The sequence below is a fragment of the Trichoplusia ni genome, chromosome 16, assembly GCF_003590095.1.
Source record: "Trichoplusia ni isolate ovarian cell line Hi5 chromosome 16, tn1, whole genome shotgun sequence".
Taxonomy (NCBI): domain Eukaryota; kingdom Metazoa; phylum Arthropoda; class Insecta; order Lepidoptera; family Noctuidae; genus Trichoplusia; species Trichoplusia ni.
Window position 1 is genome coordinate 9,195,075 of NC_039493.1, and position 25,626 is coordinate 9,220,700.

Genomic DNA, 25,626 nt, shown 5'->3' on the forward strand with positions numbered 1-25,626 from the left:
TAGGATAAATATTCATCTCACCGGGGGAGGAGCTTTTATTTCCTCAAAAGTAAATTTGGTAATGTCGTTATGTAACGCCACCATGTCTAGAGCCCAACCCTTATGGGCTCGAGTAACTTCCTGTCGCATGGCCGTTAAGAAACCTGTACGAGCGCAGAGTAATAGAAGTCAATTTTAATGTACTCCATGACAAAGATAATTGATCATTCTAAAATGCACTACCTTGTGGATTAAAGAATCCAGTCATCCAGAATGAGTTAGGTCTGCCCTGGAAACACCATGTTGAAAATTGTATGGTTCTCTCTAAAAACTCTGTGAACCAAAAACCTAAAGTAGACGAAGACCAAGAGCTTCTAAACCAGATGTTTGGTACTTTAGCGTCGTAAATGTTGTCCAAGGAATCACGGAGCGCCTGAAATTTTCAAATGAGAATAATTCAATGAGAGACTATATTGTTGTTGTTATTCCTGATGAAACTTTATCTGTAAATTTTAATTGGGGTTACAAGATTGACGAAAAATCCGTTTATAAATGTACGCGTTAACTTTATACAGTGTTGAAGAGAACACAGTAAATATGCCACAAATGTTTTAATAAACAAAACCATAATCACCTCATTCATAATAATTGTTCCGTCGATAGCGAGTAATAAGTCCTTTAAAGTAGTTCTCACTAAATTGATTACTTTTTGCATACGATCAATTTCTTGTCTTAAGAAAATCACCATTGAATTAAGTATACCATATATTTTTAACCTAAAAGAAATAATTTTTGACCATTATAATTTTTCAGAACTTAAGTTATTTTTTTCAATAAGTGTTTTTAATAAAACATTAAAAAATTGACTAAATCATAAACCGCACCTAGCTATAACTTCGTGTGGATCAAAGTTAGCTGGAACTTTTTCAAGCATTTCTTTGGATTGCCTGTATACTGAAGCCTCTCGGGTTTCTCCGCCGCCACCACTTGATTCTTTGGGTTGGATAGATAATATTGTGTCGAGCAATTCTTGAGTAGTGTTCCGCTGATACCTAGCAAGTTAAATAGAGTTGTAAATAGTAATATTTTACCATTTATTACACAAATGCTAAATATGCTAGTATTTACTAACGTGATATCAGCATTGGTATGCAAGCCATACGCCTGAGGTGGATCTACTGTTTTCATAGTTTCAATCTCTTCTATGTACTCGGGGATGTTCTTGAACTTCATGATGCCGTAACCCTTGTAGAACTGGAAGTCATCAGTGAACAGCTGATCTGAGAACCACACCCTGCAGAAGGTGACCAACAGCCGCGTGTCGTAGTCGTCCGTCACGCGACCTCCGTATTGAACCGCCGACACCATGTAGCTACAAAACAAATATTATGTAATTATTTATTTATATGAACTCACAAAAACCGACAAATGACAATAATACAAAATAAGATATACATATTTTTTTTCGCTAATATAATCTATACTAATATAGTAAAGCTGAAGGGTTTGTTTGATTAAACGCGCTTATTTCACGCGGTAGATACCCATTTATTGAGGAAGGCTGTATAATATATATTATATTATTTAGTACCTACCGAACAGTTGTCCAACTAACTGGTTGTCCAGGTTCTAAGGAATCCAAATGGTTCTGCACAAACATGCAAGACGCTAGCCAGTCGGCTGAATTAAACTCGTAAGGAATGTTCCAACCGAGAGGCCCAAACTTCCTTCGCTCCTGCACCACAGTATGCAGGAAAGATATGGTGTAAATAAGAGGCAGATAAAACGGACTGTCGCTGTAGTCGAGGAAATCTTGACTCATCGAGTCGTAAGTCCTCATTAAACCAGCTTTGATACCTACAAAAAGCATCAGTAAACTTAACATATACAAACCATTTTTTTAATAAATTAGGTAAAATGTTTATACTTTACCAGAAGGTGGTTCACAAGTGTACTTGATAGACATTTGCAAAAGTGTAATGGGAAACTTCGGATGCACCTCTGTGGTAATCCAAAGCCTAAAAAAAACAGAAGTACATATTTTTATTTAAACACCCTAATACAATTTTGCATTCCATACTTTATTAAACTTTGTACCTAAATAGTTCGTGAACCTGTTCAGGATCTCTTTCAAGTTCTCCGAACTGCTCCATAACTTCTGTCATATACTCCAACCCCAAGTGGCAGTTCTGAAGTAGTACCCATAAGCCCTGATGCAGGAAAATATAGGTTAAATAAAACATTAAAAGAAATGTTCCATTATAAAAACATATTAATATTGAAATCTATCCCACCTCTTTAAGACCACGATCAATCAATTTCCTCGCATGTACCTCTTGACCTTGCCCCATGGATATAGATGAACAAATTGTTTCCATGCGCTTTGCAGTTATCTCAATAGAAGGAGTAGGATCAGATCCCATAGCCAAAAATCCAATTAGAGGAACTAGTGGTCGTGATTCTAACACCATTTGCTGAAAGAAGGTTAACCATAATATATTTTAATGGACTGTGTCATCCAGGAACTTCAATGCGGACTCTCAGTCTTTTCTTAAACCAGTAAAAGTCTAGTATGCCTTTCTGCACCACCTAAGGCTAATATATTTCATGAGGACTACCTCGGGTAATTAAAGTGGTTTTTGGTTTTAATCAATTCCACTTACCTCGTAATTTACTATGACAGCTTCGTTGTACCGAGAACCCATTGAGAACTGAACATATTTCCTGAAAATTAAATAAAATATTAATTGAGTCAAATTAAATTTTAACAAACTTGATAAGTGTTATGCGAGATAAAGCATTAAATCGACACAATTAATCTACAACGTACCTATGCAGCCAATGCTGGAGTTAGTTCCCAAGATGTACCTAAGTACTCATTTGTATCTTACTGAATACAATGAGTAATTGTCAATTTCAAACTCAAACTTAGCTACTTGAACGAGATCTACGTCGAAAAAAAGAGTTCCTTATAAGCCGACGTTGCATATTAACTATAGAATATAAACTAACAAGCTCTGCGCTAGAGTTCTGTCGGGACACCACGCTCGCACCACGAGCAGTTTTCTGAAAACGTCCATCGTGTGGTAGCCGTCCGGTAGCGGCTCGTCTTCAGGGGCTTCCTTGTCAAACCTTTAAAACAAGTTTGTTAAAATTTTATTCGCTTGAAGATGCAACGAAAAATGCCAGGCATCATTTCTGTATAATTATTTGATAAACTGAAAATATGGCACTGTGCAATATATAAATCTCAATCAAAATTATATTCGTAGTTCGTTATTTGTTTGATGTTTGAAAAGCAAACAAGAATAAATTTTCATTTACCATGCTTTCCATCCTTTCTCATTATTGACTACTTGGTTCAAAATGTTAGTAAATTGTCGTAAACTAGATAACTGTACTAAGTTAAGCCATGACATATCTGTAACCCATTTGTAAGGTTTAGGAGGACATGCATTAAGATCCAGTGCTGCACCCCCTATAAAGAAAAACATAACAGTTAAACTTATTACAACCGTGATAAGATTGCATGTACATAAGTCAGTTTATAGCGGTTATTTTATATTATACCAATATGACACCAGTGTTTCACGTTAGGATAAAATGCAGCCGACTATCTCATAAACAAGGTTTAGTTTATTTTGAGTTACCTTTAATGAATGTCTGAAACTCTTCAAAAGTTATATAACCCTTTTGCAGATCTATTTTCAAAGTAAGTAGAACTGTAAATAGGTATTTGTGCTGTTCGTAAAAACCACGGCTTATATACTTGAACACGTCGAAAGTCTGTAACAAACAAGAGTGAGAGGATGCAGTGTAACGTTATTTTTGGAGGAACTGAGTTAATCACTAATGTATGGTAACCGCAATATAATGTAAACACTGAAGTATTTAATATTAATATTTTGTACGCCAGTGATGTGTTGTTCACAGATAAGCTGTGGTGATGATGACTAACCAGGTAGTCGATGATGAAGGCGATCCTGCGCACGGTGATGGGGCTCTGCGGCGAGCGCTCCATGGAGATGTCGAAGCGCTCGAGGAACTGCGCCAGCGACGTCTGGTACATGTTGCACACCAGCGACATGTTGCACACCAGGAAGTACAGCACCGAGCCGCGCGTCGCCACGGGCCGGTACTCCTCGCGGGCGGTGTTGATCTTCATTTCAGTCTCCTTCGCCACGTCTAACTTCTCTTTCACCTGGGAACATTTTGTTTTTAATTAGTGTTTGTAAGATCCTTCCGCTGGGCGAGACCTCTTCCCTTCCCCCCTACTCTTCCCCCTTCCTAACCTATGTTATCATTTGGAATTTCTGAACCCGTGCGCCCCTAAAGCTCTGACAAGATCATTACACGACCGGCACCTGGTACGATCACGATGTCGATGTGCCCATCAACCACCATGGAAGGTTCTATCAGGTAGTCGTTAGTTGTAGAAGTCATAGGTGTAGTCGTTTTGTAACTGAAGTGGCTTCACTGCCAAAAGATGATTGAAAATCATAAGATAATAATATATAATATTTACATCTGTCGCTGTCGCTTTAGTGACATTCAATACTTGAATGAGAGACACATCTTCCACAAGGGAACCCTGGATTGTTGTCAACTTGTGCAATAAGTTGGCCTCCAACTCTTGCATTTTGCGCCGGTTCGCCGTTACATCCATAATAAGCTGTGTCCGTTCGGCTTCCATTTCTGCTTTCTCCGTTAAGATCACGCGTCCCAGTAGCTGATCTTCCAAGCCTGTATAATTAAGAAAACATTACATTATACAATAAAATGATTTTGTGCAGGTAGTTGATCAACCAAACCAAAATTTATGTAGTAAGAACCGGGTTCAGCGATTGAAATATAAGGTGACAGTGAACAAAACGTGAGAAGATCAGCCTTTTTTTAATATCATACTTGTTTACTAATTTAGTACCTTGCATTGTAACAGTAAAATCAATTATAGAAGTCCGAGCAGAAATCTCAGGAGTATAAGCGGGATTAGGTAGTTTCGTGGTTATGTAAATTCTATGTCCAGCAGTTACATCTATTTCTTTATCTCCCAGTCGCACCTAAGACAATAATCGTAGTTATGTAAGGTGAGGACAGGCTTAGGGCACATATATTATTATGCATTTGACTTGTAAGACCCTCTTTCACCTTCTCACGAAGCTAGAGTACACTCACTATTTTTGTTACAGTCTAATTTACAATTAAACGAGCGCTAGTTCTAGGCATCTTTTCGACGAAATTTTGTACAAGCAGAGGTTCAAAAATTTGGAACTACGAGGTTCGGTATTTCAGGAAAAACAACGAACTGTTGCTGTGGTGCTCCATGTAGATTACATTACAATGAAATGCGCTATCAGCAACATTAGTAATAAAAAGTTTAAACATTATCAGCTTTCAGTTAAAAAGTATATTAAGCAACAAGAAAGCCAGTTTAAAGGTGCCGACGTTTTTGTTTCTTTGATTGATGCTCAGATATGGGTGCAGTTTTAATCAAAACAAGGAGGGTAAATACTTTATACGTTGATCCAATTTTAATGTAGTTCTTTTCTAGAACATTGTCTAACACAGGATCTAATTCCTCGGCAACATCTTCTATTAACATGGGTCTGCCTAACGACACGCAATCTTCTATGTGGTTTCTGTGAACAAAAGTCAAGTTAGTCATTTTGAAACTTCTTTATATTTTACAAAAGTATAATATAGGATGAGAAGGTTACCTAAAATACTTGTGATTAAGCGTAGTGACGATTAAATCGTTAAATTTCTCAGTATTCTTAATCCAGATCTTGCCCTGGGTCTGCGGGTCTATAAGCAAAGGGAAACGTGCGGCTTTTGTTACAATTATGCCGTTCTGAATCGACAATTCGTCGGTTGGTAGTCCACACAGGTTCCATTCACCAATCTAGGCAAAAACATATTATAATGTTGGATTGAATTTAGATTCGAATAAAAACATTAAGCTTATAAGACCATTGATAAAGACTTATAAGTTTTTGAATAATGAATCTACATCGACTCATTCCAGTTATTAAGGCTCCGCCTATCCATCATGTGCGAGGACGAGAACCAAAAAATATTATCATTAACCTATATGTAAACAAACATATTCTCAAGAACCGAATCTGATGGTAACAGTTACGTCTTCTCACAGTTGCGATGCGCAGCCATAGGTTTTCTTGTCTACTTTATAGTATTATAACGTGATTCTTCTTAGCTAGAATCACTTTATAACACTTTATACAATACATTAAGGCAAATAATTAATTAAAGTTTAATTGTTCAGCTTCCATACCGTAGCCGTATCTGTCAATTGTTCCGTAATATTAAGGTTCATAGACACGGGTATTTTTCTTCTCAACAGTTCGCCGTACCAATTGCCAATCAGCAAAGTTCGAAACTCTTGATTAAATGGCCCGGAATAAGATAAGAATCTGAAAGGATATTACTTCCAGGTTAATAATCTGCTATGAGAATTTTAAAGGTCTGGATACTTTAGTAACCGTGATACGTTTAATTCAAGCATGTTCGCAAAAAAATGGGTAATGGAAGTTTTGCCACAAACTATCGCACCCGCAAAGCAGCAGGATGTCGCCGACGAGCCTCTCGATCTCGGACTTGAAGAGCGCGGACTGCTCGGTCCAGCGCACGCGCTCGCCGCTCAGCCCGTTGATGAGCGCGGTGGCGGCGTCCATCTTCTGCTGGCACTTGGCCGCGTCGTCCAGCACCGCTTGCTTCAGCGTCATTGCATCGTCGAATTGCTTCTGCACGTGCGCTAACTCACGCTGTGGAGATATAAGCACCGAGGTCATAACTGTTTCATAACACGCGATCGCGAAACGTGATTTTAATTATAAGAACATACCTCTTTCGCCTGGAGCTGAGCTTCGGCTGCCTCCAATTCTTTTTTGGCCGCTTGGTATTTTCCTTGCATCACTGCTAGATTTGCTTTAAGCGGTAAGACATCTTTGTTCACACTGTAGAACTGTGCCATGGCGATAGTCCACGATATTAGACCAGCAACGTTGCCGCAAGCTATTTTCGCCGCTTCAAAAGTGTATGAGCTACAATTTTCAAGATAAATTTAATCAGGCTTTAGAAAAAATATAAAATTTACACTCGAGGGCTTGGGTGCTGAACAAGCGAAAAATTCTATCCTTTCGTGTTTGTAACGATTCATGTAGTTAAAGGAAAAAAAACACATAAAACATAGAAAAAAAACATACGGGAATGAAAAATAAGGTATCAACAAATCAACCATTTCGGCGTTTATTTCATCTTTGGGATAGTTCTTCAAATTGCTTAAAAATCTTGCATCGGCCATTACCTAAATCAAAATAATTAATAAACTATGGTAGAAAACAAAAGAACTTTATAGTTGGATATTAATGTTCTATTAGTGCAAATTTACATAAAATAGAGGAAAGCATGCAGCATCACAAGTATGAGTTACAAAATAGATTACCTTCAAGGACTCGGCCCAAGACGCAGTTAAGAAGTTCTTCTCGGGATCCGGTTTAATAGGATCAATTCGCTTTCTAAAGAGAAGAAGCACAGCATCCATAATAAGTGTGATGAGATGTGGAGGTTTACCGAGCTTCCTAACAGTAGCTATATCGGCTGCGTTGATGGTCTGTAACCAAGTACAAACAAATGTACCCGATGATATTTATTAGCTGCGGCACAACCATATAAAATTACAATTCAGCGGTTCCGAATGCTTGCAAAACGAACGAACGGCAATTTATATTGAAATATAAATTACTTTACATTTTTATTGTAATTCATAATTAATGTTAATTGTAATACATTTTCTCTAGGTGAGGATGTGCCGTACCTGCAAGGCAGCCTCGGCAGCGTCAAGCGCGGGCTTAGCGGCCGCGAGCTTGTCCTCTGCTACTGCGGTTTCAGCCGCAATAACATTCACAAGCTTCACGGCTCGGTCCTTGACCTCCAGTACTTCAGCCTTCACAACTTCTGCTGCTGCTTGAGACTCTGCCACTGCTTCTAGCACCTACGTAGAATAAACAATGTTTAGTGCTAAATGATACGAGCTATACATATGTTGTGCAAACAAACCTATTATGGTACTGACCTCTTCGGCATTAGCTGTAGCTTCTTTAATCTCCTGTTCTTTCACTTCTAATTCCTTTTTAAGTATATCGACGCTTGCTGCCGCTTCAACCAACTTACTTAAGCCAGTCGTCATTCTAAGAAGGTTAACAAATAAGAATATTGCAATTGAGACATAAATAACCACATTTTTTTATAAAAATTGATCTATTTTTCTTTTTCCTTCTCCTACAAAACGAAAATAATACACAAAACCTGTGTTTCTGTCCTTGATGTATTATTCTCCAAAGCCATTACCATAGCAATAAAGTTGGTATTTATAAAAAAAATACCGAAAAATTACCTTCTCGCCATTTCCGCAATATTGTAATGCTTTTCTTTATATAGCACTTTGTAACCCTCCAAAAATGATAAGTATGATTTAGGAGTTACATGTGTCTGTCTCCTGAACCTGTCATAGTAAGCTTCACAGGTATCTGCAACATTATCTTGCACAATTCCCATTATTTCAATTAACTGTGTTTTTGTTTCTGTGGAGCACACTACCTGCAAATTATATTTTATGTTGCTTCTTTTGTCCAAAATCACTACTTACTGCCAATTCATAGACAATTAAGCTTTCATACCTGGAATTCCCACAAAAAGTGATGAGCTACTTCAATAAGCGCTTCTTTAGGCCACTTTTGGAACCAATCCATTGTAGACCCAGAAATAAGACCAGGGAACTTAAGAGCCCGACTTCTAAACTTTTCACCCACCTAAGTAAAGAAGTAAACTCTCTTATAACCTACTAGTTATTTTATTTAAATAAACAGTATAACGAGGTGTGTACGATATAGTTGTATATTGGCAACAACTGAAGTGTATCGAAGACATTTTATCATAATATCATGGACGGACAGACAAACTGACGGACAGCGGAACTCCTTAATACGGTTCCTTTTTTACCCTTTGGGTACGGAAAACTTTTTTGGGAAAACTAATAAAAAAATCTTACTATTTACAGAATTTGGCTAATTATATGCACTAGGCACTTGGACCTAGGAAGTGTAAACAGAAAACAGACCCGATATTCTCTTACTACCAAGCAATATCTCGTAACGATACCATCCACGGTCCCGTTTGTTCCGAATACTTACGGGTGAAAAACACAGTACAACATGTAAGTTTGCTCTGGAACGTATTATAAAGTATTCATATAACACGTCTGGAACAGGAATCCTTCTCGGTGCATATTTTCGCATGATGGGTGTTAATTCGTTTAATATCTCATCTGGTAACAAAAAATACACTTGGGTATGGTAACAAAAATTATTACAAAAAGTCATCTGTCCTTAAAACCTGTTATCTACTTGCAATCAGCAGACTATAAATTACTATTTTTTTTTTTGTAAAATAACCTTTTAATTCGAGTGAGTTTTAATAATAACCTACCCATTTCTTCCTTCGGGAACAGATTAGCTATTTCACCGGAGCTCAGAATATTATTGAGGAACTCTAAGAACTGTTCATCCTTGATGTCGTTGTCAGTGAAGATGAAGGTGATGCCGCGTCCCTGCAAGCCGGCCACGCGGTACAACACCTTGATGTCGTCCATGAAGTTGTTCACGTTATAGGACCTGCAGACGCGTAACGGATGCATTTGAGACAGTCTTTGTTATTTACCTTATTAAATACGAGTTTTTCTGACTACTGTCACAACACAAACCTTGTTAAAGTAATCTGATAGAACGAAAAGTTGGCTATAAATGAAGCTAACTTCGTCAAACTTTGTTTGCCGGAACCACCAACACCGACGAGTAGTGCGTTGCCACTAGAAAAACAAAGCTTGTCAAAATGTCAAAGTTACTGGAAATGATAAAGTCAACTGCTAGTGCTAAAGAACTTAATGTTCGCAAACGACGAAAGTCACATGAACCTACCGAGGAGTATTAATAATTCTGGAAATGATGAAGAGATGGACCATTGCATCATGGAAAAATACCAGGTCCAAGCGGGCACCTCTAATCTGTTCATTGAACAATTCTTGGAATCCAACCAGTTTGCTGAGTAGAAACTCCCAGCTAAAAAAAATATATTTTTAATGAAAATGTACACAATTCAACTGTTTATGACAAAGAGATTACAACTTTGTTGTTTTTGACACTAATTGTTACTAGATAAATGACTTCCTTCAAACTACAGTTTTGCTTTTTTTGTACCTAAATTGGTTAAAAAACATTAAATCTTGCACACAATTCCATCCAATTTAATTATTTTGAAACAAGTGCAATTTAAATACTTACGATGGTAATTCTTCGTATACTTTCGGCGCATCAGTACTAAAGTCTTCATCCTCATCTCCAGTGGGCTCAATTGGCTCTCGTAAGAAGTTCACAAAAAAGGTCTCTTTTTCCGGAAACTCACTAACTACGTCCGGTAGTTCCTGAGCAGCTGTTTTCCAAAAGTTTGCCACAAACCATTCTTTGTCGGCAAAAGTTGTAAATCTAAATCAATAAAATTGTACAATTATTAGGTGTTTCTTGTTAATTATTTAATTCATCATTTTTATTCACATACCTGTCAGAAATGACCCTCAGACATTCGTGGAACCAGAGTTTGATAGCCGTTTGAATATCCTGAAGTTCTTCTCTTTTTATGTAGAGAATGCCTTCCCAAATACGGGAAAGATCTCTTAGATTAAACACGTAATGGAACTTGGCTGGCGTTGGCAACATTTTAATCTATATTATGAACGACGAAGTTTAAATGTTAGATTATTACTCAAATTTCTAACAATTAATAAGATTAAAAATATAAATAGCTTGTGTTCATTTACCTTCGTTTGCTGCCAAATAATACGAGTTACAGGCACAAGCCTAGGCATGAAGTCCACAATTTTCTTGTCAAACCGCGATTTGCAGAAGTATCCAGAACTAATGGTTTCTAAGAATGCCCAGAAAATTACATTATAATTTATAATCAAGCCAAGTTAATTAATTAAAAATTAAACATTTCAAATTCACATTACCAAATATTTTATCCATAGAAATAATGCTAGGTAGAGTACAGTTGAAAATATTGAATTGTCTCTTCAAACGTGGAGGAATGTCGTTACGACCACCACCTGAAAGATTGATTACGTAAATCAGCCTGCGAACTGCCCTGATTACCGTTCAAGGGCAAACATTTTATCAATATGTATGTATAATTTATGCTCAAGCCCAAGTTTTGGCTCGATCCAAATTGGTAAATTATATTTAATTTAAATTATGGAAAACCGAATTGTTTTGAAATATATTTTTCGGGCTTTTCCGATGTCCTATAATTTACTTTATTATCTTAGAGTAACTGTCTCAAATAAATGTTGTCAAAATTCATCTATTATGGTATTAAAAAAAAGGTAACGTCTTAAAAAAAAGGTAAGGCCTTTCTTACCTGGATGTATCATTGCTCCAAACATCTGGATATCTGCAATTGTAGTGAAATCACCTGGCTTCTCTAACGAATAAAATCCACCAGTTTCCATCATTTGTCTTACGATCTCGTTTGTAACCTAAAGGATTACAAAGATGACAATATCCATTATGTTAATATCGATCAGATCCATGTTAAGAATTTATAGCCTTCGTAACTAATATACATTATTCAATTTTAAAAAAAAAACAAATTAAGGCATTCATTCAGTACTTACCTGATCACCCCACTCGTTTACTACAGGCATATTGATATCGTCAATAAATACAGTCATCGATCTACCTCCAGGTGGACCATAAGTCATTCCGACTCGCTTCTCTACGTACGATTCAATAATTCTCTAGAATATAAAATATGAAAAGTATATCCAATAACTCACTAAATTACAAGTTAAAACAAGCAAGCAAGCAAGTTACAAGCTAAATTACATTTGTCTGTTGTCTACAGACAAATATATAATAGACATATCAAATTTGCCAACAAGCAGGAAATCTCGGGTAATTCATTATTTGTATTAAATCCCTATACTACGCCTACCCTACTTTTTACGTTTACTGTATTATCTTACTTGGAACATATTTGGTGTAGTAGCAGATGAAAAGTTCACAATTTTGAACAATTGCACCTCGTTGTCATATTTCATCATGTAACTCTTCAGCATCACAGTCTTGGCAGTTCCTTGCTCACCAATCAAAAGCACGGCTTTATCCTGTTTGGCTATTGTTTCAATCAAGAACGTTATACAGACATTATCTATATTTGGCACAAGAATTGATGCATATTCGGGTACACTGTCATGCGGATAGATATAATCCTCAACGCTTTCAGACCTGAAGTCAATAAAAAAAATAGAAATGGTAATCCAAATTCATGTATTTAAAACACAGTGATTGCGGCAAATGTCTATCTGTTTAGTACATACAAGCATTCAATCAATATTATGTTTTCTAAATAAATTTCCTTTAATAACGCTGCATTAAAATGCAAAAACCTACCAGTGCTCCCAAACGCCATGAGAATTGACCATATATTCGAATGGCATGACCCACTCCTTTTGGTGCTTGTGTCCAGGCCAGTCCATCTTGACGGGCAGCTTCGTCATGAACTCCGCCATGCGCGTGCGCATGTCCAGCTCCAGCACCGCGCCCAGAGACCACATCATCGCAAAGACAAACAGTCGCTCCATGTGCCGTTCTGTATGAGCCTCTGAAATATTTAATTGACAAATAAGAAGCAGTTTTTTTATAAATTATACGACTATTAAAAACGGTCGTTGTTTAAGCATTGAATTTATTGTTACTAATAAAAGGACAGGAAAATAGCAAAGACATCTTCTACTTACTGCCTCCAGGTACTTCCATCTGCATTAACCCTATTAGCACGTCTATACATTGTCTGTAAAAAAAAAACCGCACATTAAAATTTTCATTCAATCATCCAAAGACATGAATTTAATTTTACAAATTTTCAAACCTGATGTAAATAGCTTCTAAAAGTTTCATTTTGGCCACAAGCTTCTGTTGCACATATGTATGCACATCATCATAAACTTTATTAAAAGCATTTCGGAAACATTCCGCTTCCTTCTGAGGACGTTTTTTGAGCCAACCCTAGGGCCAAGAGAAGTGGCGTTATTAGTTTTTAAATAATGAAAATAGTTAGTGCTCCGCACAAGCCACCCTAGTGCGCTGGTTTTTGTTTTTCAAACGATAACTTACTTACAAAACTACGAATACATGATCGTAATAAATACTCGGTTTTCAGACGACCCGATATATCGTGGCCAAACCCTCTGCACACTCGAATTTCTTTCTACGAACACAGTCCGAGCTACATAGTTACCGACAACTTGTTCAACCTCAGATCATCGAAACCGAGAAATAATTTGAAGTCACGCGATAACAAATTATAAAATCATTAACCTCTAGTATAGGTTGCCACTTAAGCACTGATGAAGACAAGAACACCATGCCCATCCGACTGACAGTGGCGGGAGAGGCGTTGTCCACGTTGTCTGGCTCAAACACCAGCTTACTGTTCTGTGCCATTGATATACGATCTCCGTTTGCCAGAGTCAAGGTCTTATTGTCATCCAGTACAGAATTTAAATTTTCAATCCATACAGCATCGACCGGACCATCTGTTCCAACAATTTCTTTTTTACTTTCTTAAAACTAAGATTACTACTTCTAGTATTATCGATAGAGTACCCAAAACTTTGCCAACTTAGTATTTGATTATACTTTTGTGATTATACATTTCAACTAATGGCAGACTATTAGGGCTGGATCGTGTTCGGTAAGCAATGTACCGTAAAAAGATTTCAAAAGATATTCTGAAAGAAAAATAACTGACTGTATATATACCTAATACAATCCAAGTCGTATCCGTTTTCTTCACCTTTAAAGCTCGCCGCCACAACGTTGAGAATATACCATCTGTCCAATCATTCGTTGCAACATCTAATCTGCCAAACATTTGGGGCGCAGTAATAGCCTGAAAAATGTGTTATACACTCGTATGTGATGAAATAGCTCTACAACTTTCTTAGTAAAAGCTTAAGTTGTTAAGATAACATGTTGTACCTTTGGGTTCATTCTCATTTCCCTGTGTGGTTTCCCCAGTTCAGTAAGCGCTGCCATGAGAGTGTGTATGCAGGTTGTCTTGCCCGAGCCGGTGGGACCCATCGTCATGAGACCGTGCCGCACCAGCGACGTCTCGAACAACTGAATGATCTTTAAGTTCCAGTCGGGATGGTTCACAAGACCGGTACGATCAGCTACAGTTGATATAGCTCGTTGCATATCCCTGTAAATGAAAATGTTTCATCAATTTCATCGATATCTTATAAAATTTTACTTTCCCGGTTAGAAGGTTCGTCCTAATTTTAGTTTTTATTATTTATGTACATGGATAACCAAACTATCATAGTTATTATCGGGAAATTTTACTAAAACAAAGTCAACAATAGTTTTAAACGATGTTCACGTCACCTCTGAACTGTTTGGGTTAGTTTCATGCCGGGGAACAAATCTTCAATCAACGAAATAAACAGAGGCTCGTCTTCGTCTACCAATTTAGAGACATTCATTTCCCTGTAATAAAATAATTATTTTTAAACAATTTCGTTCACAGAGTAATTTCCATATTATAATCTTGTATTTCTATTCCGACATTGTTACTAACTTCAGTACTCTCATCATTATGTTCTCTTCGGTACTGTCTGGATTGGCTCGTTTCTGCGCACCCATTGTTCGCAGTACAGACAAAATGTTCCTCAATCCAAAGTCATAATGCACCTGTTTCGACAGCTGCTCCTCGCACAGTTTGTACAGCGTGAAGAACTTACGAGCTGGAATATGACAATATCATATATAAATTTATTCTAACACTCACATTTCAAAACCAGTTTCTAAAAATAATGAGTAAATACCTAACACGATGTTATCTTTGAAGCCGCAACTGGCTAATTTGACTCGAATGATAATCTGTCTATCCGGTACCATCATTGCTACGGAGCGGAACTGAATTTTCAGGTTCTCTGGCAGCTCTTGTCGACCCGCGTAGCCAGGATTCATGGTGATGATGAAAGCGAACTCAGGGTTCAAACTCACAGTATCGCCATCACTGGAAAAAGAAGATTTATAACATTTCTTGCAGGAACAAGAGTCACAGTAAAGATGTAACACAAATACAGATTAAGTTTTACCTAAATATGAAAAACTCTCGTTTTTCCCTTCTGGCCGTCAGACAAATGTAGATTTGCTGCGCAGCTACAGACAGCACGGGCAGCTCGATGCGGTTGAACTCATCGAAGCAGCCCCAAGTGCCGGACTGAGCCAAGCCCTTGTAGATGCGGCCCAGACCTGATACGCGAAGCGTGAGTAAGTGAGTGTGATACAGTGGTGAGGAGATCGTTAGCGCTAGGAAAGGGAGGCACCTCGGAAGTCCATCTGGTCGGAGCAGTTGAAGACGATGACGAGCTTGCCGAGCGTGCGGCCCATGTCCTTGGTGGTCTCGGTCTTGCCGGTGCCGGCTGGCCCGGCGGGCGCGCCGCCCATGCTCATGCCGATGGCCTGCGATAGTGTGATGTAGCACCGATCCGTCAGCGGCGTGATCACCAACCGTTCCGTTATACCCAGATACTCGTTCTATCGCAATTAGAAAAATAAAGTTATACTGTTGCTTAAGGAGAATTAGTATTATTTCCTTTATTTAAATTAAATAACATATAAATTACATTTTTAAATATAGGTATATAAAAAAACAACATATATTTAAAAATATAAAAAATAGTGTCCAACCGGTAACGGGAACAGGGCCCAAGCTGCCGGTGGTCAGGGCTCCAGAGAGAGGAACCTCCTCATTAAGCTTAATCTAATATATAAAATTCCCGTGTCACGATGTTAGTTACCGTACTCCTCCGAAACGGTTCGACCGATTCTTATGAAATTTTGTATACATATTGGTTAGGACTGAGAATAAAACAACATCTATTTTTCATAAGTGACAAGGGTTGCCCACACTAAAATTTATTTTTTTATTTTTTGGACGAATTTTTTTGTTTTTTCTTTTTTTATAATGAAGCATTAAAAATACATATATCAAAAAAATATTCGGCAAAACAACGTTTGCTGGGTCAGCTAGTAAAACCATATATTTCAACCTGATGAAATAAGGTCCCTCTCTTTAATTAACAAAAACACAAAATTTATAACAACCAACCAAGTTGGATACTATTATAAAAAAAAAACTGTAGAACAGAAAGAACTGATGTTATGATTACCTGGTACAAAAAGTCTACATCAGTAATTGAAACTAAACAGTCGTCGGATTCTTCAAAGTAGTAAAACCGAGCCTGCTTCTGCCATTCAAAGTCAGCCGGAGTTTTGATTCTCATTCTTACCAGGTCATCAAATATATCTCTGTTGACAAAAAAAAAATGGTTTGTCTTATGAAACTAACAAGCAAGGGTCAGTTTTCATTTAACAGATGTTACCAAATATTTCAACTTGTTGATAAAGAAGCATCTAAAAAACTAATCCTAAAAGAATGGTTACTTATTTTACGATTTACTAAAAACTTACCAGGGTATAACGAGTAAAATAATGTCAGAGTAAGTTACCTTTGATGTACATGGATCGTAATCATAGTTTCTACTCTCACTCTATCGAGAGGCACAAGATCTTTTACAGTCTGATCAATAAGACCATTCAATAAATCAAGGAACTTTTGATTTGTAATCCTCATGATGTAACGGTCAGCTTTTGCTTTCTTTAAAGCATACTCTGCGTCGCTAGTCCACAGAATTTGCATTCCTAATAAACCAGCCTTAAACAAACGACTTTTCTTGTTAGAGGTCCAAATATTAAATTACATACAAAATTCGTCACGCATTGAAAAATAATGCGAGGTGTTACTAAGAGAAAATAGCATATACCTGGCCAGGGAAATGCCAGAATCCAACCAGGAATTCGAAATCTGGATCACCGGTCATCGTTTGCGCTAAGTTGGCAATTATATTACGGACAGTGTCTTTCATCGAATCCAAAAGAGTGTTCAACCAAATCTGTACGTCACAAATAATTATTTTGTTATTTGCAAAGAAATGTTTATACTTAACTCGAAATATGACAGCTGTATAATATACTAATAAACCGATTCATCAAAAGACCGATGAAAAATTCCAACGCAGGGGGGTCTGGAATCATGTCTAGAACCCCTGGTCCATGGGATCGGTATGACCTGTATAGTGAAAGATAAGACGACATCATAAAACAACAAGTAGAACCCTACCTCCACTCCTCCTAAGCAGGCCACAGGCTTTTCGAATGGAATAGTTTCTCCATTATCAGAATTCATGTGTGTGATTCGTTCCTTGTCGTCAAATTCTACTGTATACATAGCGTCGAAGATGCTGGGCAGGTGAGGCTACAATATTGAGGATAGGTTTTGTAATATGAAACATGGGAGTATAGGGTCAATAAAAAAACAACTGACGTTACCTGAATAGAATGTGGATCCGATGCTTGACCAAGGATTTCCAATAATACTGGATCAGAAACGAAGAAGAATCTTGGGAAGATAAGCCGTTTCGTCTCCAAGTAACCAGTTAGAGACTTTTGACATGCCTCCAGCTGATCAAATAGGTGGGGTAGAAGTTGTTTCAGAGTGTCGTCCGAAGTGCAAGTCTCTACGCAGTTAACTATGTCACGAGCACGGTACATAATTTTGACGTATGTTTTGTCGATGCCCTGTATTAATAATGATTAGCATTTGTTGTTTTATTGTTGCAGCTGTTAAAAACGAGTAAATTAAAAAAAATTGACTGCATACCGCAAAACGTTTTGCTTCTGCTGGCAGCTGCTTGGCAATGTCACCACCCACAAATACTGCTTCCAGGTACATCCATAGATTCTGAACTAACAACCACTTCTCTAAAATTTCACTTGTGCTCACTAGTTTGTTTATCCAGAGCAATATTTCCTTCTTGAAAGGCGCGTTATACCTTTATTAAAGTTACCGTGTATGTACTTTAATCATAATTATTTGATAAAAGTTTACTTATAAGTACCTGCTTATAGAGATCGCCGCGTCAGCTTATATCTAAGGACCCCTAATGGTCTAAAACTATTCGGGTGATCCCGATACAGCACTGTGATCAAAAAAATCTGGATAATCTAGATGATCTTACCTATTAGATGCTAATGAATTGAGAATCATCAAAGAATCTTCAAGTAGCGTTATAATTTCGAGAGTTTCTGCGGGTCTTATCAATAGTTCCCCTCTATTCTTGAAATTAGCAAACGTGAGGTCGATTAGCGCCCAATCGGCAGTGACTTGTTTTAGCTTAGCTTCAATATCCTTTTCTTTTACAGCACTTATGCAAATATCCTGAAAAATAGTCGAGGCTATCGATAAAGACTTAAATCATATGGTTCACAGAAAAGTTTTATTGTAATTGATGGATCATTGTAATGTTTACCACATGTAAAATCTATTTTTATTGCATTCTAATAACATATACATAATACAATTTCAACTACAACTACAACTCAAATTGTTATATTTATACCAATTTATATCTACACATATTATCAAACAGCAGTTTTGCTAATGACTCACTTCAACATCCTCTTTGTATTTCAAGAGAGGTGCCTCCATAACATTAGCTAAAGTAAATGCTTCCGATTCGACATCCAACACGCAATCTGCAATATTTTAATCGATGATAATTAGATCAAACAATTTACAAAGTCTCTTCTAAATTGCATTGCAATGTGCATTACTCATTAATTTTTCCAATCTCCTCCAATGCCTTTCCTTCATAGATTTGTCGGCCATCAGCTCCAAAAGCGGACAAGTTTGATTGAAATCATCAATTTTATTCTTCAATTCGATGAATGCTGGCCAATCCTTCATTCCCTTTGGTAATTTACGGCATCTTTTGAAAAAAATATTTTTATTAGAAGTATTAGGAACATTTACAATGAAAATTGTTTTTGTTTTAATTAATAAAAATAATGAAAACTTTACCTTACGTCAAACTCAGCTAATTGTGCAACGATTTGTTCAATAGCGATTTCCACCCACGGTGTTTCAAAATATCCATCGATAGAGTTCATCACAGCTAAATACAAGCTATACCTAAGAAATAAAACACACATTTTGCATTAGTCGACAAAACGGTATACATACAAATGAAATTATAAGTTAGTTACATGCTTTGCTCTGTTACCGCTAGGGATGCAAAATAACTTACAATTTATTCAGTAAGTTGAATTCCTTCTTTTTCTGATGTAAAATGGGATAATCTTTTACTTCCATACCAAACAATTTTTCACCGCTAGAATACATTTCGAATCTTCTCCAAAGTTCATCGAATCTTGATTGGAACATTATCACTCTGTAATTACATAAAATAAGAATGTCATCGACAGACAGAAAAAAAACTTGCCAAAACTTCATGTTCTAATAAGAGTAGGTACTATTTACAACAACAACCGGAAAACAAGAGTAGAAAACCCAAAGTTTTCAGAATCTTAGTTAGTGCAGTATTTGATTTTGTAGTCCTAATCTGATTTGAATGTTTTGTTTGCAAGCACACCTGTCACTGGCTTCTCGAGCTGTCAATCCTGGAGTCAAGGGACCAAAAGCATCAAAGTCGGCATCAAACTTGAGAACGTCTTCCATGAATGTGTTAACACCGTCAGTTAGCTCGCGTTGCAAGGGACCTTGCATGTCTACAATTTTTTGTTGTACTTGCTGGGACTGGACAAATAAATTATGCTATAAGATACCAAATCTTGACTATCAATAGTTTTCTAAAAATAATAAAAGACTGCACTTACTGTCAGTAACATATTCTGAAAAGCGTACCGCAGCCCATACACCAAGTCCGCATCCTCTTTCGGGATGTCGATACTAAATTGATTAAATGTCGCATAACTTTCTTCGATAAGGTCAAGTTCCATGTCCATCCTGGTAGCAACATAAATATTTAAGTCAAATTTAATTAAATGTAATTTAAAATAATTCAATACTTGTGCAACAGTGGCAAAAGATTCCTTGGTTGGAGTGAACAAGCTTTGTAGTGTTCCACCTAAAATCTGGTGAAACTATGCAAAATAATACTGTATTCTAAATAATAATATATCTAACCCAATAAACTCCTCTCTAATGAGTTCGAGGCACATCATCGCCACTCTGACATCATCCAAGTCTTTTATTTTCTTGCCCATCGTTTTCATGCGATCATTGATAAATTGCATCAGCTTTATTACTCGGTCCTTATAAGCGTGACATAGTAGTTTACCTAAGATTCTCTTCCACTCGACTGATTCTAAATGCAACGCCAACTTAATGTTGCCTGTAAAGTTAATTATAAAGAAAAACAGTTAAAAAAAAACGGCAGGTGGTCTCACCGTAATATATGTAGGTATATAAGTATATAAGGTATATGAACATATCGAGGACCCACTTATTGCCAATTACCTGTTAGCGGTTGTTACTTGTTACCTATTCATCTAATTAACGTAAATCACAAGAAAATCGGTACCCACTCATATCTATCTGTATGGAACCAATTATGTGCCTCGCAGGCAGATTCTCCACTTCGTCAGTATTGCTTTGGTATTTGTTCAGCATATCCTTTACAATCACGTTCAATGGATTAGAGTCAACAAATTCTTGAACCTGATGCACCCTATCTTCTGCCCACAAATGGGAAAATCTTCCGTAGCTCTGTATCAACATCAAATTGTTACATCAATAAGTAAATACTATTACTTATAATAACTCGATTTAGTCAGGTATATAACTAAAGGCGAACAATCTAGATGTAACTTTTATACAACTTATATTAAGCAAATAAACTACTGAATAACATATAGGTGATCGTTTGTTGTTTTGCATTTAATCGCGTTGTAATTTAAAGCTGAATTTAATCCACAAGTTGTTAACCAAATTGTAGCCTTAGCTAGATGCCTAATAAATCGAATACAGATCGGAGTCTGTCGGTGGTTACCCCCTCGTCATACCTTTAAAAGCTTTTCAATATCGGGCTTGTACATGTACATCATTCCCTGCAGAGCCATTACTGATCTGACAATATCTTTATGCTCAGATACGGTTCTGAAATAGCTTCTTACTCCACTTATATTAGATCCTGACCTAGATCCTACAAAAATATGAAAACTGTAATAAGCGCTTACTATTACTGGTTTCAATTCTGGGTTTAAAACACGAATAACATTGTTCTTCTTAATTCTAAACTGCCTTACAAACAGGCTAAAGAAAGAATGATTTAAAAAAATGGTCTATCAATATTTTTTTCCAAGTACAAACTATTGCTTATATTTTGATCGTAGTCTTTTCTAATACCTACATTAAAACCGTTTTTCTCAAATACATTATTTTGGGACAATTTCAGCTGTCGAGCTATCACAGTTTATTAAATGAGAAACAACCTAGTGGCATACAGATGAACCGGCAACCATGCCTTATTTATTGGGTGCTGTTTATGCCTTTTGTCTACGGAACCCTAAAAACTACTTTTTTTAGTAACTTACAAGTACAGCAATAGCTTACCAGTTGTGCTACGAACAGCAGTTGTTAAAGACACTCCAGCTAATTTCTCTTTCTTTATTTGTTCTTGTTGTCCCCACATGAATACGTTGCGATGAATATCCATTATACAGTTTAGTACGACCTGTGGAGCGCGTGGATAGCATAAGTAGATTTTCAATTTAAGTACTACTTAATAATCACGGATACAGCCGATGTGCGAAACTCCTTATTCAGTGGACACCTCAAAAAGGGTACGACGTTTACCGCGGCGAATGTTGTGTCATGATTTTGCCATCTCTGGCCATACAAACATATACCCATACGCACATGTGGCCGGAAATGGCAAATAGGAAAGAGGACTATTCGAAACAGCAAGACAAAGCAATTATTAGCTAAACTGTGGGGTTACAAAAAAAGTTACATACATATAAAATATTGGTTAATATAATCAATGGTTTTTAACAAGTCCATACCTGAGAAAACGAAGTCTGTATCTCCTCTAAAGTCGGTTTTATCAAAATCCTTGGTATTTGTAAGAACATGTTCGTGAGCATAAGAGGTCTCAGTTTCTTCTGCTCTTCTGGATCAATTGTCATGGTAAGGAAACTGGAAAAATTACGAAAATAGCGATTGGGAACCATCGTAATTCGCCTTGGTTGCTTTAAATAACATTGAATTTTAAAGATGGACAGAAGGCAGACAGTAAAACACCTTACCTTGATACGGAGGCTCTTCTTCTGAGCATATCAAGACTTTGTCGTGTACACTTAATTAGAGCTTCCACGCATTTAGTTGCAAAATAAGCGAACAGCTCGTTGCATTCGTTGATTGTATGATTTACTTCGAATCGATCTGGGTTCTCTATCTCCATAAATACTAGAAATAAAGACAGTAATATTCATGATCAATGTACTCATTTTTGTAATTACAAAATGTGGATTTGAAATAATGTACCAGCATCTTCAGGAAAAACTCGAGTAGCTGACGTTACTTGTTTCAAGGCTTTCTCTATGTCCAGCCTGAAAAGTGAAAAACTTCGTGCAATATAACGAAACAAAGCATTAAATCAAACAGTAACTATGTGCACTTTGTATAAAGATAGTTTATCGTTTGACTTTGAACTAAACCGTTGCTATACGATGTATACTATCGTATTAAATCATTATAAATGTAACATTCTTACCAATTATCTTTCAAAGCTTGAATTTGCTTTGAAGGTACACTTTCTAGAAACTTATGTATCAATTCTATTACGGCTATTTCGGCGTTCCAAGATTTTTGTTGAATCTCCAAAGCTGCGTAACAAAGTTCAATATTAGTACTTATCTTTTAATTCCGAAGAAGTTTAATTTAATTTACTTATAGCTGATCTATTTCTTACAAATAGTCTTACGTACATAAGGCCTGTCATCAACTTAAAGGCTAAAGGGCCCAAGTATCCTAACTCCTACCTATTTCATCTCGCCTGACTAGATTGTCTTCATAGAAGTGTGAAGGTTCGACTGCCTGCTCCGGCAAGTAAACCAGCAACGTTTTGGTAATAGACATCAAAATTGCGTCAATTCTTGCTTCTTTCATATCCACCACCTGCGGAAAACTAGACTCAACAAGGGAAACTGTACAAGGGACGACTGTTATACCGAATATTACTTAGCTGAAGTTAAACATGATAACTTTGTATATCGTATAAAATGTTTTGAATTTGTACCTCTTTTACAAACAAATCAACTTCTGTTAATACTTTTTCAATACTTTCACAGTAAGAGGGAATTTCAAGAGATGTCCACGTTATAGTGGACAGTCCAGGCTGGAAAGCTTTCTCCAGTTTTATTAATTGTGCACGCAACAGTGGAAAATATAGCTTTGGCATGCTCCTAATAAAAAGAAAAAAAAAACATATCAAAAAAATATTCTAGTGTTTAATTACTTGATTTGAAGTTCAATTTTTGCTACTTTGCGTCTAAAATAATTAGTTACAAGGCAAGTTACCTTCTTATTTGATTGTTTCTATCAACCAAATATTTTATTTTTTCATAATTCCCAAGAATTTTATCTTTACAAAACGCTACTATTTGAGCGCCATCTGGTACACCTGAAATTTTGTGGGGTTGCATTAATAAAGTTACAAGAAAAATAAATATAATAAATATTAAATATAAAACTAAAGTACTAAGCTATCTAAACCATAAGAGACATCTATATTGTCTATACTACTCATCACATACACTATATGTAAAAGCCTGTGACGTTGTGTTGAGTGAATCGGCTGAAAGTACTACTAGAATTAGTAATAGAAAGCCCGACATTATTTGTGAGTGTCATCATCCCAAAAATACCTCGTTCGTTTCGAGGCGAAGGGCGCATGTCTAGTTAGGCTATTTAGGTACAGTTACTTACGGAGCCCCAACTGCCACATGTACTCGACCTCTCGGATACACTCGGGGATGTAAATGCTGAAGTTAATTATGTACATGTTGGTCACCGGGTGACGAATTAGAAGCGGAGCAATCAGACCCAGGCGTACCTAAACCATTGAAAAAAGGGTTAATTAATAAAAAGACATAAAATTTAATATTTTATTGGCGTATAGGCGACCGTTCCTCATTAACATTCTTAAAAAAAACGTATGTCAGATATAGAATCGGATTTTTCTCATAACTAACCTGTCCAACATTTTCCGCCCATGCGTAATGATAAATTAATTCAAATTCAGTAAAGACAATCGTTAAAACGTTATATAATTTTATACACTTTTGGGTGTTCTGTAACAAAGAATAAATTTCAGTATTGTTAGTTGCAAACTATTTGACATGTTAACAAACATCCAGAGACCGCAGAAACATACGCAGACTTACCGGCTGCTACCAAATCGGGGTAATTTAGTGCTTTTCTTGCTAAATTCATACAGATTTACAACTAAGTAACTATTATCATCTATATAACATACCATATGCGTAATGACTTCATGATGTTGCTTGAATATCTCCATGGGAATATTAATGTTTTTATCGTAAAATCTGATCCACATGACGCGACCGGCAACAGGCGGCATGTTCCGCGGCAACTCGGGTGACTCCTTTTCCTCGTTGTACCTACATTTGGCAACATTCTCTCACAATATTAGTATGTGTACCATTTCTTAAGTAGAAATGTTAAAGGTTTGGAACAAGCCCTTCTACAAGTGCAACTGTCTTACTTAACAAAAGAATAACGCAACGGCGCGGCGAGAAGAAACCGAAGAACTTACCTATATGTAAATATAACTTTATTCTTAAATAATGTAGATGTGTTTTTACGTTTAGAAACTATTGGCAAGTAATACCTGTCCCGCAGTGCTTCAATTTCCGCTGTGTAGGTACTGATGAGATCATAATACTGATCTTCAAGATATAAACATTCAAGCTTCAATTTCTCAAAACGAGTTAATAAAAGAAGAGCTATCTCCGTCGTCGGACATTTATTGACGCTCTACAAAATTAATTAATTATACATGAGGTGTTATTAAATGCTGTTTGTTAACAGCATACTCGCATTAATTTAAAAGATATTAAGTGTAATTACATTAATCATGAAATTTTCCAATAGCAGTTCTTGGTGCGCAACTGCGTCTTTGTATATTTTGTAATCTTTATCAAAATCAGGCCGCCTGTAATACAACACAGTGTGTTTGAATATATAGTTACAGCCTAAAGCAAATAATACATGCAACATGCTACAATAGTTCTAGATTGTAGCATATTTTCAGTTCATAGAGCTAAAGCCAGTCGTTGTATCCTGCCACCACCGCCTCAAGACTGCTGTAGTTGTGAAAGCAAGATGGCGTAGAGCGGACCCACTTTTACAAACCAACTACGATGTTGACTGAAGAAAGTAGTGGTAAAAACTGACCTGTGATCTAATGCATCGTAAGTTTTCGTTGAAATGGACTTAAAAAGTTTATTGAAATTCCCAGCATATTCTTCAATACCCTCCAAAGTGGTCTTGTTTAATACATAATATGTGATGTAAGTTTGAAATAAATCGATTATCTGACAGGAAAAAATATGTTTATTA

General features: G+C 36.7%; 1 protein-coding gene across 1 annotated transcript in view; it reads right to left on the bottom strand.

Moving 5' to 3' along the window:
• The window catches only part of LOC113501689 (dynein heavy chain 8, axonemal-like), a 31,816-nt gene that overhangs the window by 782 nt on the left and 5,408 nt on the right, over positions 1-25,626 (bottom strand). The window contains exons 11-89 of the mRNA XM_026882882.1: positions 25,462-25,601; positions 25,135-25,219; positions 24,896-25,041; positions 24,521-24,665; positions 24,237-24,335; positions 23,971-24,097; positions 23,563-23,665; positions 23,282-23,447; positions 23,025-23,160; positions 22,757-22,868; positions 22,528-22,592; positions 22,290-22,449; positions 22,047-22,179; positions 21,595-21,715; positions 21,045-21,184; positions 20,568-20,748; positions 20,167-20,374; positions 19,857-19,986; positions 19,613-19,776; positions 19,268-19,411; positions 19,042-19,152; positions 18,795-18,949; positions 18,631-18,716; positions 18,200-18,399; positions 17,842-18,013; positions 17,511-17,759; positions 17,302-17,436; positions 16,946-17,074; positions 16,631-16,836; positions 16,292-16,430; positions 15,446-15,656; positions 15,215-15,371; positions 14,939-15,132; positions 14,692-14,857; positions 14,499-14,600; positions 14,091-14,313; positions 13,872-14,001; positions 13,428-13,645; positions 12,979-13,115; positions 12,848-12,900; positions 12,501-12,711; positions 12,074-12,335; positions 11,723-11,845; positions 11,467-11,584; positions 11,060-11,155; positions 10,868-10,974; positions 10,609-10,772; positions 10,335-10,535; positions 9,972-10,112; positions 9,758-9,862; positions 9,484-9,668; positions 9,189-9,322; positions 8,676-8,807; positions 8,393-8,595; positions 8,072-8,186; positions 7,814-7,990; positions 7,442-7,609; positions 7,203-7,303; positions 6,842-7,040; positions 6,550-6,761; positions 6,272-6,410; positions 5,697-5,881; positions 5,492-5,618; positions 4,904-5,039; positions 4,505-4,722; positions 3,938-4,180; positions 3,630-3,765; positions 3,304-3,457; positions 2,992-3,111; positions 2,643-2,703; positions 2,274-2,453; positions 2,077-2,189; positions 1,912-1,997; positions 1,575-1,836; positions 1,112-1,351; positions 864-1,031; positions 614-755; positions 223-412; positions 22-143 (exon numbers count right to left, since the gene is read on the bottom strand). Coding sequence (XP_026738683.1) covers positions 22-143; positions 223-412; positions 614-755; positions 864-1,031; positions 1,112-1,351; positions 1,575-1,836; positions 1,912-1,997; positions 2,077-2,189; positions 2,274-2,453; positions 2,643-2,703; positions 2,992-3,111; positions 3,304-3,457; positions 3,630-3,765; positions 3,938-4,180; positions 4,505-4,722; positions 4,904-5,039; positions 5,492-5,618; positions 5,697-5,881; positions 6,272-6,410; positions 6,550-6,761; positions 6,842-7,040; positions 7,203-7,303; positions 7,442-7,609; positions 7,814-7,990; positions 8,072-8,186; positions 8,393-8,595; positions 8,676-8,807; positions 9,189-9,322; positions 9,484-9,668; positions 9,758-9,862; positions 9,972-10,112; positions 10,335-10,535; positions 10,609-10,772; positions 10,868-10,974; positions 11,060-11,155; positions 11,467-11,584; positions 11,723-11,845; positions 12,074-12,335; positions 12,501-12,711; positions 12,848-12,900; positions 12,979-13,115; positions 13,428-13,645; positions 13,872-14,001; positions 14,091-14,313; positions 14,499-14,600; positions 14,692-14,857; positions 14,939-15,132; positions 15,215-15,371; positions 15,446-15,656; positions 16,292-16,430; positions 16,631-16,836; positions 16,946-17,074; positions 17,302-17,436; positions 17,511-17,759; positions 17,842-18,013; positions 18,200-18,399; positions 18,631-18,716; positions 18,795-18,949; positions 19,042-19,152; positions 19,268-19,411; positions 19,613-19,776; positions 19,857-19,986; positions 20,167-20,374; positions 20,568-20,748; positions 21,045-21,184; positions 21,595-21,715; positions 22,047-22,179; positions 22,290-22,449; positions 22,528-22,592; positions 22,757-22,868; positions 23,025-23,160; positions 23,282-23,447; positions 23,563-23,665; positions 23,971-24,097; positions 24,237-24,335; positions 24,521-24,665; positions 24,896-25,041; positions 25,135-25,219; positions 25,462-25,601 — 12,054 coding nt within the window. The remainder of the gene's footprint in view (positions 1-21; positions 144-222; positions 413-613; positions 756-863; positions 1,032-1,111; positions 1,352-1,574; positions 1,837-1,911; positions 1,998-2,076; positions 2,190-2,273; positions 2,454-2,642; positions 2,704-2,991; positions 3,112-3,303; positions 3,458-3,629; positions 3,766-3,937; positions 4,181-4,504; positions 4,723-4,903; positions 5,040-5,491; positions 5,619-5,696; positions 5,882-6,271; positions 6,411-6,549; positions 6,762-6,841; positions 7,041-7,202; positions 7,304-7,441; positions 7,610-7,813; positions 7,991-8,071; positions 8,187-8,392; positions 8,596-8,675; positions 8,808-9,188; positions 9,323-9,483; positions 9,669-9,757; positions 9,863-9,971; positions 10,113-10,334; positions 10,536-10,608; positions 10,773-10,867; positions 10,975-11,059; positions 11,156-11,466; positions 11,585-11,722; positions 11,846-12,073; positions 12,336-12,500; positions 12,712-12,847; positions 12,901-12,978; positions 13,116-13,427; positions 13,646-13,871; positions 14,002-14,090; positions 14,314-14,498; positions 14,601-14,691; positions 14,858-14,938; positions 15,133-15,214; positions 15,372-15,445; positions 15,657-16,291; positions 16,431-16,630; positions 16,837-16,945; positions 17,075-17,301; positions 17,437-17,510; positions 17,760-17,841; positions 18,014-18,199; positions 18,400-18,630; positions 18,717-18,794; positions 18,950-19,041; positions 19,153-19,267; positions 19,412-19,612; positions 19,777-19,856; positions 19,987-20,166; positions 20,375-20,567; positions 20,749-21,044; positions 21,185-21,594; positions 21,716-22,046; positions 22,180-22,289; positions 22,450-22,527; positions 22,593-22,756; positions 22,869-23,024; positions 23,161-23,281; positions 23,448-23,562; positions 23,666-23,970; positions 24,098-24,236; positions 24,336-24,520; positions 24,666-24,895; positions 25,042-25,134; positions 25,220-25,461; positions 25,602-25,626) is intronic.